The following is a 15,855-nucleotide window of genomic DNA, read 5'->3' on the forward strand; positions in this document are numbered from 1 at the left end:
CCCTCCTGGGCCACCCCTAGTTGGACATAGGGGGAAAGTTCCTCAAGTGAGAGCCAGGCTCTGTTTGCTCCCCTGTAAAACAGGGCAACAGAATCACTGCCCCAGGGAAGCTGAGGGAATCTAAGGAGAGGAGCTGTGAGGTTCTAGAAAGCACGTTCTTGAGCAAACCTGAGTCCCCTTTATCAGGCAGAGACAGAAGGGGCTGGCTGGAGGGGTCTCATGGGACATTCAAGATCTGATGGAGCCATGGGCTCAGGGTTGATGGCTGCTCCCAGCCCTGTGCCCTGGCACCCCTTGGGGGTGTTCACGGGAAAGTGATGTCCACAGACCACCAGCTTTTCATGCCCACCTTCCCACTGCTCCTGGGAGGGCATGGAAGGACCAGAGACCCCTCTACTCCACACTTTTGGCAGAGGGAGGCCCTTCTAGGTGAGCAGAGGCAGAATGGAAGGCCCAGGGTGAGCTGGTTCCTGAAGATACCAAGGTGTGCATGCGTGTGTGTGTGTGCGCACACGTGTGTGTATGTGTGCTTCCCCTACCTCAGTGACCTCCATTTCCGTCACTCCCCACTTCTGTTCCCCTTCCTGACCACCCACCAGTGTGCGACATGCTGAGCCCAGGCGGGTGCCATCTTTGAGGTCACTGCAGTGTTCTCAGGGAAGGCAGGGAGACTGCAGAAAGCGGCCGTGGTCCAGAGCTCCCTCTGGGGTCTCCAGAAGCTCCGCTCTGTCCTCACTCACCTGCTCTTTGGGCCAAAGATGCCGTGGGTGGCCTCAGGCTGCTTCTCTGGGCCACAGAAAACACAGGCCTGCAAGGCTCACTGGGCAACCTGAGCGGCTGGCCAAGAGGCACCCTGGGAGGGGATTTGACTCTAGCAAAGCTGCTGGGCAGAGCGGGTCCGCTGCGCTGTGGTGAGGATGGCCTCCAGACAGAGCCACAGGGTCTGGGCCTGGGGCGGCTCGGGGCCCTCCAACTCACGCCTGCTCCCTTATTCCTTCCCCCCGCAGTAGCCCTGCCTCCGGAGAAGACAGACGGACTGGCCAGCGGAGATGAGAAGAGGATGGAGAAGTCAGGTGAACCCTGCCCGGGCTCCAAGAAACAGCTGAAATTCGAAGTAAGTTTCCTTTCCTGGTACTGAGCCCTGGGCGGAAGAGTTTTCTCTGCCCGGTGCTGCTTTTTGATGGGGCGGATGCTGAGGCCTCTCCAGATGTGACGGCCCCTCTCCTCCCCCATGAACAACCATTCCTCCTGCCACATCTGCGGCTGCCCCAGCTCGGCACAGGCCCTGGGGACTCCCTGCCGCCCTCCCCTCTCAGCTCAGGTCCCTGGCCTCTCACCGTGGGGTTGGTGGCCAGAGGCGGTGGCTGCTGGTCTGGGGGAAGGACAGGAGAGGGGACAGGGGAGACGGCACTCTGGCCCCGGTGCTGCTGTGACTGCCGGCACTTCCTCTCTGGTCCTCCGTTTCCTCGTGGGTGAAGGAGATCTTTGCTACCAGCTCCCTCCCAGGCTGTCCAGGGGGCCACAATGTGGCTCTCAGGTCGGGCAGGTGACCAGGAGGCCTTGGGCAGGTTCCTCACTCTGGGACTCAGGTGTGTGTGTGCTAAGTCCCTTCAGTCGTGTCTGGCTCTGTGCGACCCTGTAGACCATAGCCCGCCAGGCTCCTCTGTCCATGGGATTCTCCAGGCAGAATACTGGAGTGGGTTGCTAAACCCTCTTGCAGGGGCTCTTCCCAACTCAGGGATTGAACCTGCATTTCTTACATCTCCTGCCATTGATAGGTGGGTTCTTTACCACTAGCACCACATGGGAAGCCCAGGTGGGACTGAGATGGTCGACAGCAAAAGAGACATGCCTGCCCAGAGCCCACAGTCCTTCTGTCCTGCCTCTGTAGATGGTATATTAAGCTCCTCGTGTGTGCCAAGCACAGGTCCAGGTGCTGAGTGGGAGACCCAGGTTGCCCGCGGGGAGCTTACCGGCCTATCCCCACCCTCCTTTCACCCTCCCTCCTTCCTGCTCTGTCTCCCCTACAAAATCACTAGGACAGAGCCCTGGGGTCCACAGACGGGGGTTCAGTTCCCACCTCTGCCACTGCCTCACTTGCCTGCCCTGTAAAATGGCGATAGTCGTTTTATCCAGGGGTTCCCATCCTCTGGGATCTAATGCTAGATGATCTGAGGTGGGGCTGATGTAATAAAAATAGAAATAAAGTACATAATAAATGTAATGCATTTGAATCATCCTGAAACCATTCCCTACCCCCCCTGGTCTGTGGAAAATTTTCTTCCATGCAACTGTTCCCTGGTGCCAAAAAGGTTGGTGACTGCTGACAATATCTATCTGCTGGGATGTCGGAAACATGATGAATTAAGGCATCTCAGGTGCTTAAAAAGGTGTCCAGTGCAGAATAAGTACTTTCCTTCTTCCTTCCAAGCAATGGGGATTGACACCCGCTGGTTCCAGGGAACCTGGCAGTGGGGGGCATTGTTCCTGCCTCACGGAGCACAGTGTGGTCAGGGGGACAGATGAGTGACCCAGGCCCAATAACAGCACGGTCAGTGTTGTGATGGGGATCTGAGAGTGTGGAGAGGGGACAGAGAGGTCCCCTAAGTCAGCTCAGAGGGTGCAGAGTGATGGGCATTTTGGCAATCCCAAACTCTGCACAGTGCCCTGAGGTGGGAGCCAGGGCTGCAGGCAGAAGCTGGGGAGGGCAAGTGTCTGTGTTGAGCCTCCGGGCATAGAGGCAGGAGCTGGGGAGAGGTGTTGCATGGGGGAGCCTTTGGGATCAGGAGGACACTCCCAGCCGAGGGAAGAGCAGAAGGCCTGAAGGCTTGCCAGTGCTGGCTGGCTGTGTGGGAATAGCAAAGGGGAGATGATGCAGAAGAGGGGGTGAGATAGGTCATTAAGGGCCCTGCGTCCTCCTGACCGAGGAGCCGAGGGGGCAGGCAGCGTCTCGTTGAGGAGCTGGGGTTGCTAACTTCTTCCTGAGCCCTCCATCCTGGGTCTCTGCGGGTCTTCTGGGGGTGCTTGGCAAAGCCAACATCAAGACCAGGGCAGAGGAAAGGCCCAGACTCGGACATCTTTCCTGGAAGCCCATGTGGGTCTGCTTCCAGATAGGGGCCGGCTGATGCCTGTGAGTCACCCATGGTCTCCGAGGAGGACTCACTTGAGAGTCCGGGGCTGGGGGGACAAGAAGACGTATGTGACAGAGGTCACGGGAGGTGGGGGTAGTTACTTGACCCACATTTCTGGACTTCTGACCGGAGCTGTCTTTGGAGCCAAGTGGAGGGGCTGGGAGAGGGCATCAGGTGTGCGTGTGTGTATGAATGTGTATGCAGATGTGTGTATCGGTGTGTAGACGTATGTCTGTGTGTGTGTTCATATGTACGTGTGTGTGCACGTGCCCACACACACACTTGTGTACATGCATGTGTGCGGGGTTAGTGCTGCAGGACAGTGCTGGAGAGCAGAGCAGGCACTTGGCAGGTATCAGACAGGCGTGTCACAACTGAGGGAAGGCCGGCTTTGAACTCAGCGTGGGCCGCCCGAGAATTGCTAGAGGGAGCTGGCTGTGAGCTGCAGAAGCCTGGGGCAGGGCTGCAGTGCTGGGGCTCACTCCTGCCAGCCTTGGGAGGCCAGGCACCGCCCCTCTCTGGGGGCACTGAGTCTGTCCTCCTGCAGAAGGAAAAGTGGGCCAAGGCAAGACATGGAACTGGATGGTATGGGGGTGTATTCACTTGTTTTCATAGGACTTGTGGACCTAAAAGGCTGTTTGTGGATTCTCTTTCCCCAAACGGCCATCCTTTCTGGACTTCTCTGTCTGGGGTTCAGCCAGCCCCTGCGTGCAGGTGGCCAGTGACGGAGCTCCCCGATTCCCTGCTCACGGTCCCTGCGGTTGGACACCTCGGGCTGTGGGAGCCACAGTGATGATGTCATTGCTGTATTAGTCATTCCAGCAAAGACAATAGCAGCTACCACCATTAATTGGGCTTTTCTCTGAGCCAAGCGGCTTACGTTATTTGTCCCGTTCTCTCCAAGCAGACCCTGAGACAGGACTTGGGAGGTGACCCCAGGGAGCAGGGAAGGAGGGGTGCCTGTCACTGGGGGCGGTGGGGGTTGGCTCAAGAGCAGGCCTTGGGCAGCAGGGCTCTGGCTGCCAGGGCTCCCCAGAGAGCCACGCTGAAAGTCCCAGATGTGTTCCCCAGCTTGGCCCCTTCCTCGTTCTGGTTCCTGGGGATCTTCAGTCCCTGACTCCTCAGGCAGGGAAGCTGGACGCTTGAGGTGGGATGTGGGGAGTTCAGTTCAGTTCAGTCGCTCAGTCGTGTCCGACTCTGCAACCCATGAATCGCAGCACTCCAGGCCTCCCTGTCCATCACCAACTCCCGGAGTTCACTCAGACTCACGTCCATCAAGTCAGTGATGCCATCCAGCCATCTCATCCTCTGTCGTCCCCTTCTCCTCCTGCCCCCAACCCCTCCCAGCACCAGAGTCTTTTCCAGTGAGTCAACCCTTCGCATGAGGTGGCCACCTCGGCACACAGAGCGAGGTGGGGAGTGGCCCGCCACAGCTACAGGGGAACGTGGAAGGGGCTCAGGGGACATGGTGCGGGGCAGTTAATGCTCGCAACAACCTTCTGAGGTCTGTACCATCATCTTCCGTAGTCTGCATGAGGGGAAACTAAGGTACGGAGAAGAGAAAGGCCATGTCCAAGGTCATGCCACTGCAGAGGGCCAAGCCCAGGCTGGCACCTGGGGCTGACCCTTCAGCTCTTAACACTCCTCCCATCCTGCCTTCCAGGTTGTGTGGCTGCCCATGGCTAAGTTACCCCATGTGTCTTCCGGTAGCTTCTGCCCTCGGCTCCAAGTTCATTCTTCCTGAGGCCACACGCATCCTCCCAGGGCCCTCCCTTGTGTTTCCTCGGCCTTTGAAGACCCTAGAGTGCCTGGTCCTGGCAGGCCCTTCTCCCCAGGCCCAAGCTCCCCAGCCCGGCTTGGCCTCTCTCCCAGGCCTGGCATGTCTTGGTCATCGCATTCTCCTTCACACAGGGTCTGGGGTGGGCAGCGGGGAGGCTGGCGGCCCTGTGACCCAGCCTCCGGGTGTCCCAGGCGCCGAGTGACCGGCCACGCATGCTTGTTGTCTGTTTACATTCAGGAGTTGCAGTGTGACGTGTCTGTGGAGGAAGACAGCCGGCAGGAGTGGACCTTCACCCTGTACGACTTTGACAACAACGGCAAGGTCACCCGAGAGGTGAGTGTACCCGCTGGGCCTCCTGCCAGGCCATGCCCCCGGCGCAGGACCCTTCATCGTGCACCCACCCCTGTTGCCCCTTTCCCTCTCCTCAGGGCAGGTGGGGAGGGCAGGAGTGAGGCCCCTGGGAGCTTCATGGAAACCAGTGAGAAGGGAGAGGCGACAGAGAGGAAGGGCCGCCAGGCTGCTCTGGGCACCATTCGGCTGGGGAGGGGCAAGAGGCAGGCGCAGGGCCCCAGACCTCCCTAGACGGGGACCCGGTCCCCAGCAGAGTCTGTCCAGCCTCCTTCTCTCTGTGGTCCTGGAGCTCCAAGATCGCCCCAAGCCACTTCCCATCTCGGCCAGTCTGCCCAGGAGCTGGGGTGGGCTGGGCACCCAGTGCCTCTCTACACTGATGCAAAAATGAGCAGCCCAGCCCCCAGGGTGCTGCCAGCGGCTCTGTTACAAGCCTGTCCACCGCCACCCCACCCGGCACCTCGCTGCAGACCATGTGTCTCTCTCTCCCCTCAAACCTCTCCCACATCTCTTTCCTCCCTGGGCTCCTCTCACCTTCCTCTATACCTCAGTCTGCGGACGGCGCATCTACGGCGGGCACCTCCTGTGCACTGGGTGCTCTTTGGGGAAATGGCACAGATGCAATTCCTAGCCATGTAGCTCTCACAGTCAGCTGAGAGAAGCAGAGCCTGAACCATTGTAGGATCATCGTAAGCTGTGATCTGTTCAGTAACAGGAATAAACGGAGTGGTGTGACTAAGAAGGGCTTCCCAGGTAGCGCTAGTGGTAAAGAACCCGCCTGCCAATGCAGGAGACATAAGAGACACAGGCTTGATCCCTGAGTCAGGAAGATCCCCTGGAGAAGGGAATCGCAACCCACTCCAGTGTTCTTGCCTGGAGAATCCCATGGACAGAGGAGCCTGGCGGGCCACAGTGCATAGGGTTGCAAAGAGTTGGATGATACTGAAGCGACTTAGCACATGCGCAGGAATGAGATGGGCTGGAGTGACCAGAGAAGCCTCCTGGAGGAGATGACTTGGGCACTGAGCCCTGCAGACACCAAACTGGGGGAGAGCCCCGGGCTGGGGAGAATGAGAGCACCAGGGTGCTTAAGGACCCAGAGGAGACTGGTGCGATGGCTGCTTATCTGGAAAGATGGGGCTGCAGCCAGGAGCCAGCAGGACGTGTCGTGTGAGGCCTCGGAGGCTGCAGCTGGCAATCTGACTTCAATTCAGGTGTTAAGGGAAGCCAGGGGAGGGCTTACTTAGGCTGGCGCGTGACCTCGTCTGAGTTACTGCTGATGATTGCTGCCTCTCGTTTGCCTGGGCCTTGATATCCTCCTTTCTGCCTCCTTGTTGCCTTTTCAGCCCTGTTTCTCTCTGACATCCACTCCCTCCCCAGGAGGCCCAGGTGTGTGGCCTGTAACAGATCCGCAGAGACCCGAGAGGAGCCTGTCTGGCTCCACGCCTGCCTCTTGCCCAGCACCTGAGGGCCTCAGGTTGCTCCCAGGGAGAATTGAAACTTTGCTATCTTATCTCCCTGTCCCGGTTCAGGGCTTAGTATTTTCTTCTCTGTAAATAGTGCAGGAGAAGCTGCCAGAGGAGAGATCCAGGTGACAAAAGGGCACCTCTTCCTCAGGCTGTGGTTTAGGGGATGTTAGAACAGATTGGAGGAAGAAGCTGTGAGTGAATTTCAAGCATTCAGGATTCTTTGGGTGTCAGTGACAGAACCCCAGTACAAACTACTGTAAGTTTTTAAGAAAAGAGAGGGAGAGAGAGAGGACCATATTGGCTCATGTGACTGAGAATTCAGTCCACGGGCACTGACTTCAGGCACGGCTAGATCCAGAGGCTCAGTGTCTTCAGGACTAGCTGTTCCTCATGGTTCTTTCCTCTGTGTTCCTTCATTATCAACAGTCTCTCCTGTTGGCAAGATAATGACTGGTAGTTTCAATCTATACCCCAGCCTGTTTGCAGCACTCCCAAATTCAGAATGTCACGTGGAGCTCCACAGCTGAATGTGACTGGCTTTGATTGAGTGACATGGCTGGTCCAGAAGCATTTTGGCCACAAGTTTGTGATGCTTTTAATGGCTGGTTCTGAGTACACATGCTCATTCTGGAGTCAAGGGAAAGTTGACACGCGAGTCACATAGAATGAAAAATGGAATGGATTTGGATCACAAAATGAAATCAGGGGTCTGTTATTTGGGGAAGAGAATGAATTCTGAGCAGGCAAAGCCCCCAGAGAGACCTGAGTATTTGGGAAGCAGCAGAGACCCTTCCCGGTTTGGGACCCTGGGGAGATGGGGGATGCTATAGGTGAGACCACCATCCCCCCACCCCGCCACACATACACACACCAAGTGCCCTCCAGCTATCATGCTGTCTGTGAGGGGTTATTGTTTTTTCAGATTGAGAAGCTCCTGTTCTTCCCTCCATGCCCCCCATCCCCCTCCCAGGCTATTTGGGAATGGAGTCATTATCTTCACAGGAGAATGCATCCCAGGCTTAAAGCCTGGGTAACAGAAATGCGTGGAGGTGGCAATTCAAGGGAAGGCCGGACTGGGCTTCTCAGGGGTGTGGTGGCCTTTCACCTCTCCTAACACGTGCGGTGGCCCCTGGTAGCCACCCTCTTCCTTTCTGGTTCAGAAGAGACTGAGGGAGTCTCAGGAGTTGATCATAAAAGGGTTTGCCCCCACCTCGGAAGCCTCACGAAACCTTGCAGGCAGACGCTGCTTTCTCATTCTTTATTCAGCTATCCTTCACCCCCTGCTAACATGAGGAATAGCAAGGATGTGAAGATTTCCAAAGAGGGTGCCCCAGTCCAGTTGCAGGGAGAGCCTTCACTGGTGTCTGTCTCCTGCCAAGCAGCAAGGAGGTTGGCTCCCAGTCCAGGGAGGACCCAGCCTGGTGTTTCCCCCGATTTATTTTTAGCTCTAAAGCCACTCCTCAAATCTGGCTATAAATACCACTTTCCTCCACGCACTTTGGCCGTAAGCATGCTCGCTCTTGTGTGCTGGGGCTTTCAGATTCCCACCTCACTGCAACCACAGTCTACAGCTGGCATCTGGGCCAGCTTCCCAACTCAGAAGAAAGTACCTGTTCATCCTTCAGGTGTTCATTTGTACAATAAATAGTCACAGGCACCTACTCCTCTGTGCTGGACTCTGTGTAATCAACAGGGCTGATTTTCCAGCTGGGACTACCAAAGCACACTTGTTCCTGCACCTTGAATCATCTGGGACCCTCGGGGATGGCATCCCAGAGCCTCAGGCCTGGTATGTGATGCTTTAGGCAATGATGTTGATGGACCTCACTTTCCTCATCTGTAAAATAGAGATAATGATGCCGCCTTCATGGGCTTCCTAAGATGATGAGAGAGGGTGGGCAATTGTGGTGGTGTGGGGCAGCTTAAGGGAAAGAGAAGAAGAAAGAGGCAGTCCTCTGTGGGCCTTGCTAGAATTGCTGGGATGCCCAGTGAGCCAGCAAGTGAGAGGCTGGAGCCCAGGTCTCAAACTGGCAGCCCCCAACAACCCCAATCTAGGCCCCAGGGGTTTCAGCCCAGCACAGGTAACAAAAGCAAAAATAGATGAATTGGACTACATCAAAATTAAACACTTCTGTGCATCAAAGGACACAATCAGCAGAATGAAAGGCAACCTACAGAATAGGGGAAAATATCCGAGAATCAAGTGTCTGAGAAGGAGTTAATATCCAGAATATATAAAGACCTCCTACAACGCAACAACAAGCAGCTTGATTAAAAAATGGGCAGAGACTAACTAGACATTTCTCCAAACAAGATATACAAATAGCTGATAAGTACATGAAAAGATATTCAATATCACTAATCATGAGGGAAATACAAGTCAAAACCTCAATGAGATATTACCTCACAGTCAGAATGGCTGTTATCAAAAGGACAAAAAATAACAAGTGTTGGTGAGAATGTGGAGAAAAGGGAACCCCTGTACACTGTTGGTGGGATTGTAAATTGGTTCAGCACTATGGAAAATAGTGGAGTTTTCTCAAAAGAATTAAACATAGAATTACCATATAACCCATAAATTCCACTTTGGGGTACATACCCCAAAGACGTGAAAGCAGATCCTCTAGGAGATACTTGCACATATCCATGTTCACGGCAGCATTATTCACAGTAGCCAAGAGGTGGGCACAAACTCCAGTGTCCATTGATGCTGCTGCTGCTGCCGCCGCTAAGTCGCTTCAGTCGTGTCCCCATGGACTCTGTGCGACCCCATAGATGGCAGCCCACCAGGCTCCCCCGTCCCTGGGATTCTCCAGGCAAGAACACTGGAGGGGGTTGCCATTTCCTTCTCCAATGCATGAAAGTGAAAAGTGAAAGTGAAGCCGCTCAGTGTGTCTGACCCTCAGTGACCTCATGGACTGCAGCCCACCAGGCTCCTCCATCCATGGGATTCTCCAGGCAAGAGTACTGGAGTGGGCTGCCATTGCCTTCTCCCGTCCATTGATGAATGAATAATGAATGGGTAGGCAAAATGTGATATATCCATACAATAGAATATTATTCAGCCTTAAAAAGAAAGGAAATTCTGACCCACGCTACAACATGGGTGGACCTCAAGGACATTATTTTAAGTGAAAGAAGCCAATCACAAAAAGATAGATACTCCATGAGTCCACTTATATGAGGCATCTAGAGTAATCAGATTCATAGAGACAGAAATAAAATGGGGGTTGCCAGGGGCTGAGGGCAGAAGGAAACCGAGTTGGAAAAAAAAAAATTAGTTGCCAGTATTGAAGATTCTGAAAATGTAACAGGAGATTCTGGATTTCTGGCTTCTCTGGAATGACCCTCAGCCAGCACTGTCACATTACAAGTAGCTGAGTTGGGTGGCTGCCACCTCCTGTGGGTGGGGATGTACGCAGTTGGTCCCACCACCTCTGGTCATCTATCCCCCTACTGCAGAGCCGTGGCAGTACTTGCTGTCACCTCTGCCTAAAGGCTTATGGGTGAGGGGGCAACAGGGGGCTGAGTCCATCTGTATTCATGAAGAGTCTCTGGGCACAAGAGTCTGTGAGCCTGGCCTATAGAGGGCAAATACCTTTTCTAGAGGTTTCCAACATCATTTAAAGCATGAAGCCTCCCCTCAGGCCAAGGACCTTAGGCAGATGTGGCGGGTGGGACCTACTGGGGGGCCTGGTCCCCCCTCCATCCCCCAACCCAAAGGATTGGAGAGCCCTGTTCTGGTTGAGGGGGTAACTGAGGTCTAGAGAGAAGAGGAGTTTTGGTTAAGTTCTCACAAAAGAGTTCATCTTTAGGGACTTTTTTATTTTTCACTGAGAAGGTGCTCATCAGATCAGAAGCAGATGCTGCTGATGCTCATGCTCACAGTATCTGAGCCCCTCCTCTCAGTGTTAAATAGTGCCCGGCAAAAGAGCTTTCTCTGGTCCCTGGGAAATGGCTTAGTGTTGGCAGGACATTGTGGAAGTCCGGAGGATGTAGAATCCTTGGGGCAACTCTGCACCTGCAAGGCATGAGCTTTCTGAAGCGACTTCCATTCAGTGCCTCCGTGGGCCCAGGCGCCACGGAGCCCTGCTGCCCACCGCCCTTCCTGTGCGTTCAGGTCATTCTCCTGCCCTCTCCCTCACTCTTGCTTCTGGTCCAGGTGAGCCTCTGACATCCTAGATTTTGCCTGAGGCTGGGCTTTGGGAGAACTGGGGAGGTTTCCGCCTTTCAGGCTGCACTGCCCCTCCGAGTCCTCTGTTTTAAATGCACGTGGTTTTCTGCTTCCTTCCCCATCCAGGACATCACCAGCCTGCTGCACACCATCTACGAGGTGGTCGATTCCTCAGTCAACCACTCCCCGACATCGAGCAAGACGCTGCGGGTCAAGCTCACGGTGGCCCCCGATGGGAGCCAGAGCAAAAAGGGCATCGTCCTCAATCACCCCGGTGAGGGCTGGCATGCCATGCTGCCCATGGGGTCGTCCACTCCAGGCTCTCAGGGAGGCTCAGGGCCCACATGGGAGGAGTGCAGGGGTGGGGCTGGGGAGCCTAGGGCTTTTCCTGTGAGCTGCTCCGTGGACAAGTGGGGTTTGAGCAGGTTCTTGAAGGACCAGGGTTTGGCTAAAGATGGAAGGCCCTGGGTGAGCAAAGCGCTGGAGGTGGGCCTGGGCATGGGGAGAGTGGGCAAGTGTGCCGAGCCTCGAAGGTGGCTAAGAGGTCTGGGAGGAGGTGAGTCTGGGGAAGGAGTTAAGCCAGGCACATAGCTGCAAGACCCCTCTATTTAGTCCTGGCTCGGAGAACCCTCCCCACAGAGCTATTGTGAAGCTTCTGTGGGCCAGTTTTTAAGGATTGTGTGCTAGGCAGCCTGGGAAGGGCCGGGAGGTGGGTGGGCACAGGAGCAAGCAGCTCACCCATTTGTTTTTTGGATGGGACTCAGACCTGCAGAGCGCCAGGCCCAGAGCCGAGACCAAGCCCGCTGAGGAGCTGCGAAGCTGGGAGAAGAAGCAGCGGGCCCTCCTCAGGTAAGGCGGTCCCAAGCACGGGTTGAGCACCAGCTGTGTACCAGCTTCTAAGGGATTTCAAGCAGGAGGCTGCTGCAGCCTCCTGGGGCGGGAAGTGGTAGTGGGGGTGGGGGTGTGTGACTTAAGAGGACAGGTTCACAAATCAAGCTCAGTTTTCCAAAATACCTAAATGTAGGTCTGCGTTGCTTCATCCAAAATGCTGTGGGCCAGATTTGTTTTGGAATTTGGCATTTGTTGAGTTTTAGGAAGGTGCTCCCACTGTATTTCTGTTTGAGGTCTGAGCAGCAACCCAGGATTTAGCACAGAAATATTTCTGCAGGGACATGTATAAATATTCACGCTAAGTGAGATAAAGACTATAGCTACCTTCATATCTGTTTAGAGCAAGTTTGGCTGCCAAACGAGTTATGGAAAATCTTTGTTTTGGGGCGTTTTGGATTTCAGAAATGTGGATAAAGGATTGTAAGACTGCAATTAGCTTTCACCTGTTGTTTTTCTTTAACTGCAAGGAAGGAAGTAAAGGGAGGGAGGGATGAAAAGAGAGAGACTGAGTAAAGTAACGTGTTGAGTTAAACAGTGATATAATGTAATAGTAACATGGGAGGCATGAAGATGTATCAGTATCTACTGTGTATGTGGAAAGGAAATGACTGGGATTTGAGAAATAGTAGCACAGGGGGGAGAGAGAAGGTGGGATCCAAGCAGGGACGCAGCATGGTGTGAGGAGAGGGCTAGGAATCAGGGGTGCCCAGGCTGGCTACAGATGTGGGAGGCTGTCCTAAGGGGAGCAGGGAGGAGGCAAGCTAGCATGGGCAGATCACAGAGACCCTTGATCACACACACACACACACACACACCCCATTACACACACACACTGGGACAGCCCATGCTGGATTTTGCCAGTTTGCTGACCTCGACTCCAATGGCTCGGGGGTGTCTGTTCTCCCCACCCCCTGGGGAGCCAGGCGCACACTGGGGGCACACGGCTAGAAGCCTGGCTCTGGACCATCTTTTTGATCAGTTACTTTTTCCTTTGCTTTGGCCCAGGGAGGCCAGGCAGGGGAGGAAAAGCAGGGCCCGAGTACTGAAGTGGTCACTCCCTCCCCCGCTCCCAAGACCCAGACCGAAATTAACAGAGGGTCCAGAAATGCTTGTCTGGTGACTTCCCAGGAGCTTTGTGAGACCTCTCCCAATGTGAGGCCAGGGCCCACCCCTCTCGCTTGCCTTCCCCGAAAGGTTCCAGGGTGACAGCCATCTGGAGCAGTCCGGCTGCTACCACCATTGCGTGGATGAGAACATTGAGAGGAGAAACCACTACTTAGATCTCGCCGGGATAGAAAACTACACGTCCCAGTTTGGGCCTGGTAAGGGAGCGCCTTTACTTGAGCGGGTGGCTAGGGGAGGGCGTGGCTGGGCGGGCAGGTGGGCGGGGCGAAGGTGTTCACTGGCTCCCGGGGCTGGGGGGAGGCGTAGCTTTTGCTAGAGTGATTCTAGTCTTCGAGGAGACGATCCTGAAAACTTGAAAGATTAAAGTAATACATGTACGAAGTTGAACAAAATCAAATATTATCCAAGGGTTTCTAATTCAGTGAAAACAGCAGTTCAGCGCTGTATCCTGACCCGCCCCCCACCCAGTTCCCCTCTCTTCCAGTGAGGACCCCGGGCTTGGTTAAGCAAAACACCGCTCTTTCTTTATGAGCCCTTGACATCTTGGCTCTTGCTATGATAAATGAAGACGCAGCCCACTTAATTTCACTCCCCTCGGCGCCCTTCTCCCCCTCCTCCTGTGTTTAATTCCTCTCTGGGTTACCTCTGTAAGTAAAGGAACATGCTCATAGATTTTCTTCGTGCCCCGGTGGCCTTAGACAGTTAACAGTGTCTCTGTCTCCTCTCTTTTCAAACTCTCAGAAGGAGAATTAATTATTTTTAAAGACCTAACAAAGAAACAGTTTTTTCCCCACTTAGCAGATGGCAAATTTCCATCCGAGAGAAAACTCTCCTCCAAGACAGGGAGGAGCCGGCAGTGGGTGGGGAAGAGGAGCTCTGATAAGGAACAGCTGCCTCTCTCCGTATGGGAGAACCAGGGCTGCGGGTGATTTCTGGGGCACCCTGCGACACTAGCACACAGTAGGTGCTCACTAAACGTCTGTTGCGTTGACTCCTAGGCTCCCCGTCAGTGGCCCAGAAGTCAGAACTGCCCCCTCGCGCCTCCAACCCTACTCGATCTCGCTCCCACGAGCCGGAAGCCATCCACGTCCCACACCGCAAGCCCCCGGGCGCGGACCCCGGCTCCTTCCACTTTCTTGACGCCCCCTTCGCCAAGGCCTCGGAGGTCCAGCAGCGGCTCCGGGGCGGCACCCAGGACGGGAGCAAGCACTTTGTGAGGTCCCCCAAGGCCCAGGGCAAGAGCGTGGGTGTGGGCCACATGGCCAGAGGGGCGCGAAGCAAGCCCCCCGGGGGACCCGCGGTCCCTGCGGTGGCCCCGTCGGCCCACCTGGCCGCCAGCCCGGCCCTCCTTCCCACCCTGGCGCCCCTCGGGCACCGGAAGCACAAGCACCGGGCCAAGGAGAGCCAGCAAGGGTGCCGGGGCCTGCAGGCGCCGCTGGCCGTGGGTGGCACCGTTGTGGGGCGGGACCACCTGAGGGAGCTGCCCGCCGTGGTGGTGTACGAGAGCCAGGCCGGCCAGGCGGTCCAGAGACACGAACATCACCACCACCACGAACACCACCACCATTACCATCACTTCTACCAGACATAGAGACATAGAGCCCCGCCCCCTGCCCCGCCCCCGCCATATGAAGGACCCCCTCCCCCAGCCCCCCAAGGCATTATTATTCTATTAATTATTGTTATTATGACGATTATTGTTTATTAATAATTATTGTTACTCCACTAATATTCAGCTAGCCTCCATTGTAGAAGATATATGGAAACACAGAACTAAAAAACTTTTATTTATATGTTGTGGGGACTGCATAACTTACCCAAGAAGTGACTGTGGGTTTGGAAGTGGCCTGCAGTGGCAGAGGCTCCCTGGGGCTCCGGAGCTGCCAGTGTCCACGCTGGGCCATCCCACACCCTTCCCTTCCCCCACCTCCCCCCCCCCAGCCCCACCCCCACCCCTGGAGCCCTGGGCCAGAGCCCTGCCCCACTCCAGAAGAACACCCTTACCTGGCCGGGCTTCCAGAGACCCTCGAAATCTCCGAGAAGATAAACAGCTGCTACCTCTTAGTATGATTCTGATTTTATTTCGCCCTTAACTGATTGTAATGTGCTACAAGGGATTTCAGCGGAGTGCGCGACCTTCCCGGCTGTTGTGTTTTGATGTCCCAACCTAGAAACCTTAGCTGTCCTTTCTGGAGTTAACCTTTCACACCTTTCCAGTGGGATCACACCCCCTGCCCCAAATCAGCCCCATCTTTCCTGCCCTGTGCAACGTGAAAATACATTTCTCCTTTTTCTCTCCTCCTCTCTTTAGAAAGATACACACACATATTTAAAGACTGCCCCTGAAACCAGCCTTCTCACTTTGGAAACTTCTCACTTTGGAAACAGCTGGAGAGGGAACTAACCACATAAACAAGTGTGGTTTTCCAAGATCAGGCAATTGTGTGTTGTTGGTTGTGAACGAAGATGCGGAAACCTCATGTCCTGCCATTGGCAAATATATACATACCTACGTGATTCTCCAACAGAGCTTCCTGTATCTGTAGATAGATGCCATCTGTCCGTTTCTATGTATCTTTCTATAAATATACACTCTCAGGTATCTTTTCTGGTGTGCAGAAATTGGTGCTTTGCTTCTCAAGACACATCCAAAGTCCAGAAGTGACCCTGTGTCTGCCTCCCTGTGGGGCTGCTGTTCATTAAATGCCACTTGCCTCTCACCAGGGGGTCCTTTCTCAAGGTTTAGGATCTGATAGGTTTTGGAGAGGACTGTGGGATTATGGAAGTGTGGAGGGAAATGGGAACAGTGGCCAGAGTTGGGACCCTGGAGCAGTGTCCTCTGTAGAAGAGAATTTTGATTGAGACCTGGGGAGGCCAGGAAAAGGACCCCTGTTAACTAGTCAGGGACCTTGTGAAAACCGGTGACACACACATTCT

At 54.8% G+C, this 15,855-nt stretch overlaps 1 protein-coding gene across 1 annotated transcript in view; it reads left to right on the forward strand.

Annotated features, from left to right (window-relative positions):
- NKD1 (NKD inhibitor of WNT signaling pathway 1) overlaps positions 1-15,525 on the forward strand; it is a 93,265-nt gene extending 77,740 nt beyond the window's left edge. Inside the window, exons 5-10 of the mRNA XM_069552751.1 lie at positions 1,008-1,114; positions 5,149-5,244; positions 11,029-11,176; positions 11,667-11,751; positions 12,988-13,115; positions 13,917-15,525. Of these exons, the coding sequence (XP_069408852.1) occupies positions 1,008-1,114; positions 5,149-5,244; positions 11,029-11,176; positions 11,667-11,751; positions 12,988-13,115; positions 13,917-14,509 (1,157 nt within the window). The 3' untranslated portion in view covers positions 14,510-15,525. The remainder of the gene's footprint in view (positions 1-1,007; positions 1,115-5,148; positions 5,245-11,028; positions 11,177-11,666; positions 11,752-12,987; positions 13,116-13,916) is intronic.
- Positions 15,526-15,855: the final 330 nt, after the last annotated feature.

Source organism: Ovis canadensis, chromosome 14 (genome assembly GCF_042477335.2).
Source record: "Ovis canadensis isolate MfBH-ARS-UI-01 breed Bighorn chromosome 14, ARS-UI_OviCan_v2, whole genome shotgun sequence".
NCBI lineage: Eukaryota > Metazoa > Chordata > Mammalia > Artiodactyla > Bovidae > Ovis > Ovis canadensis.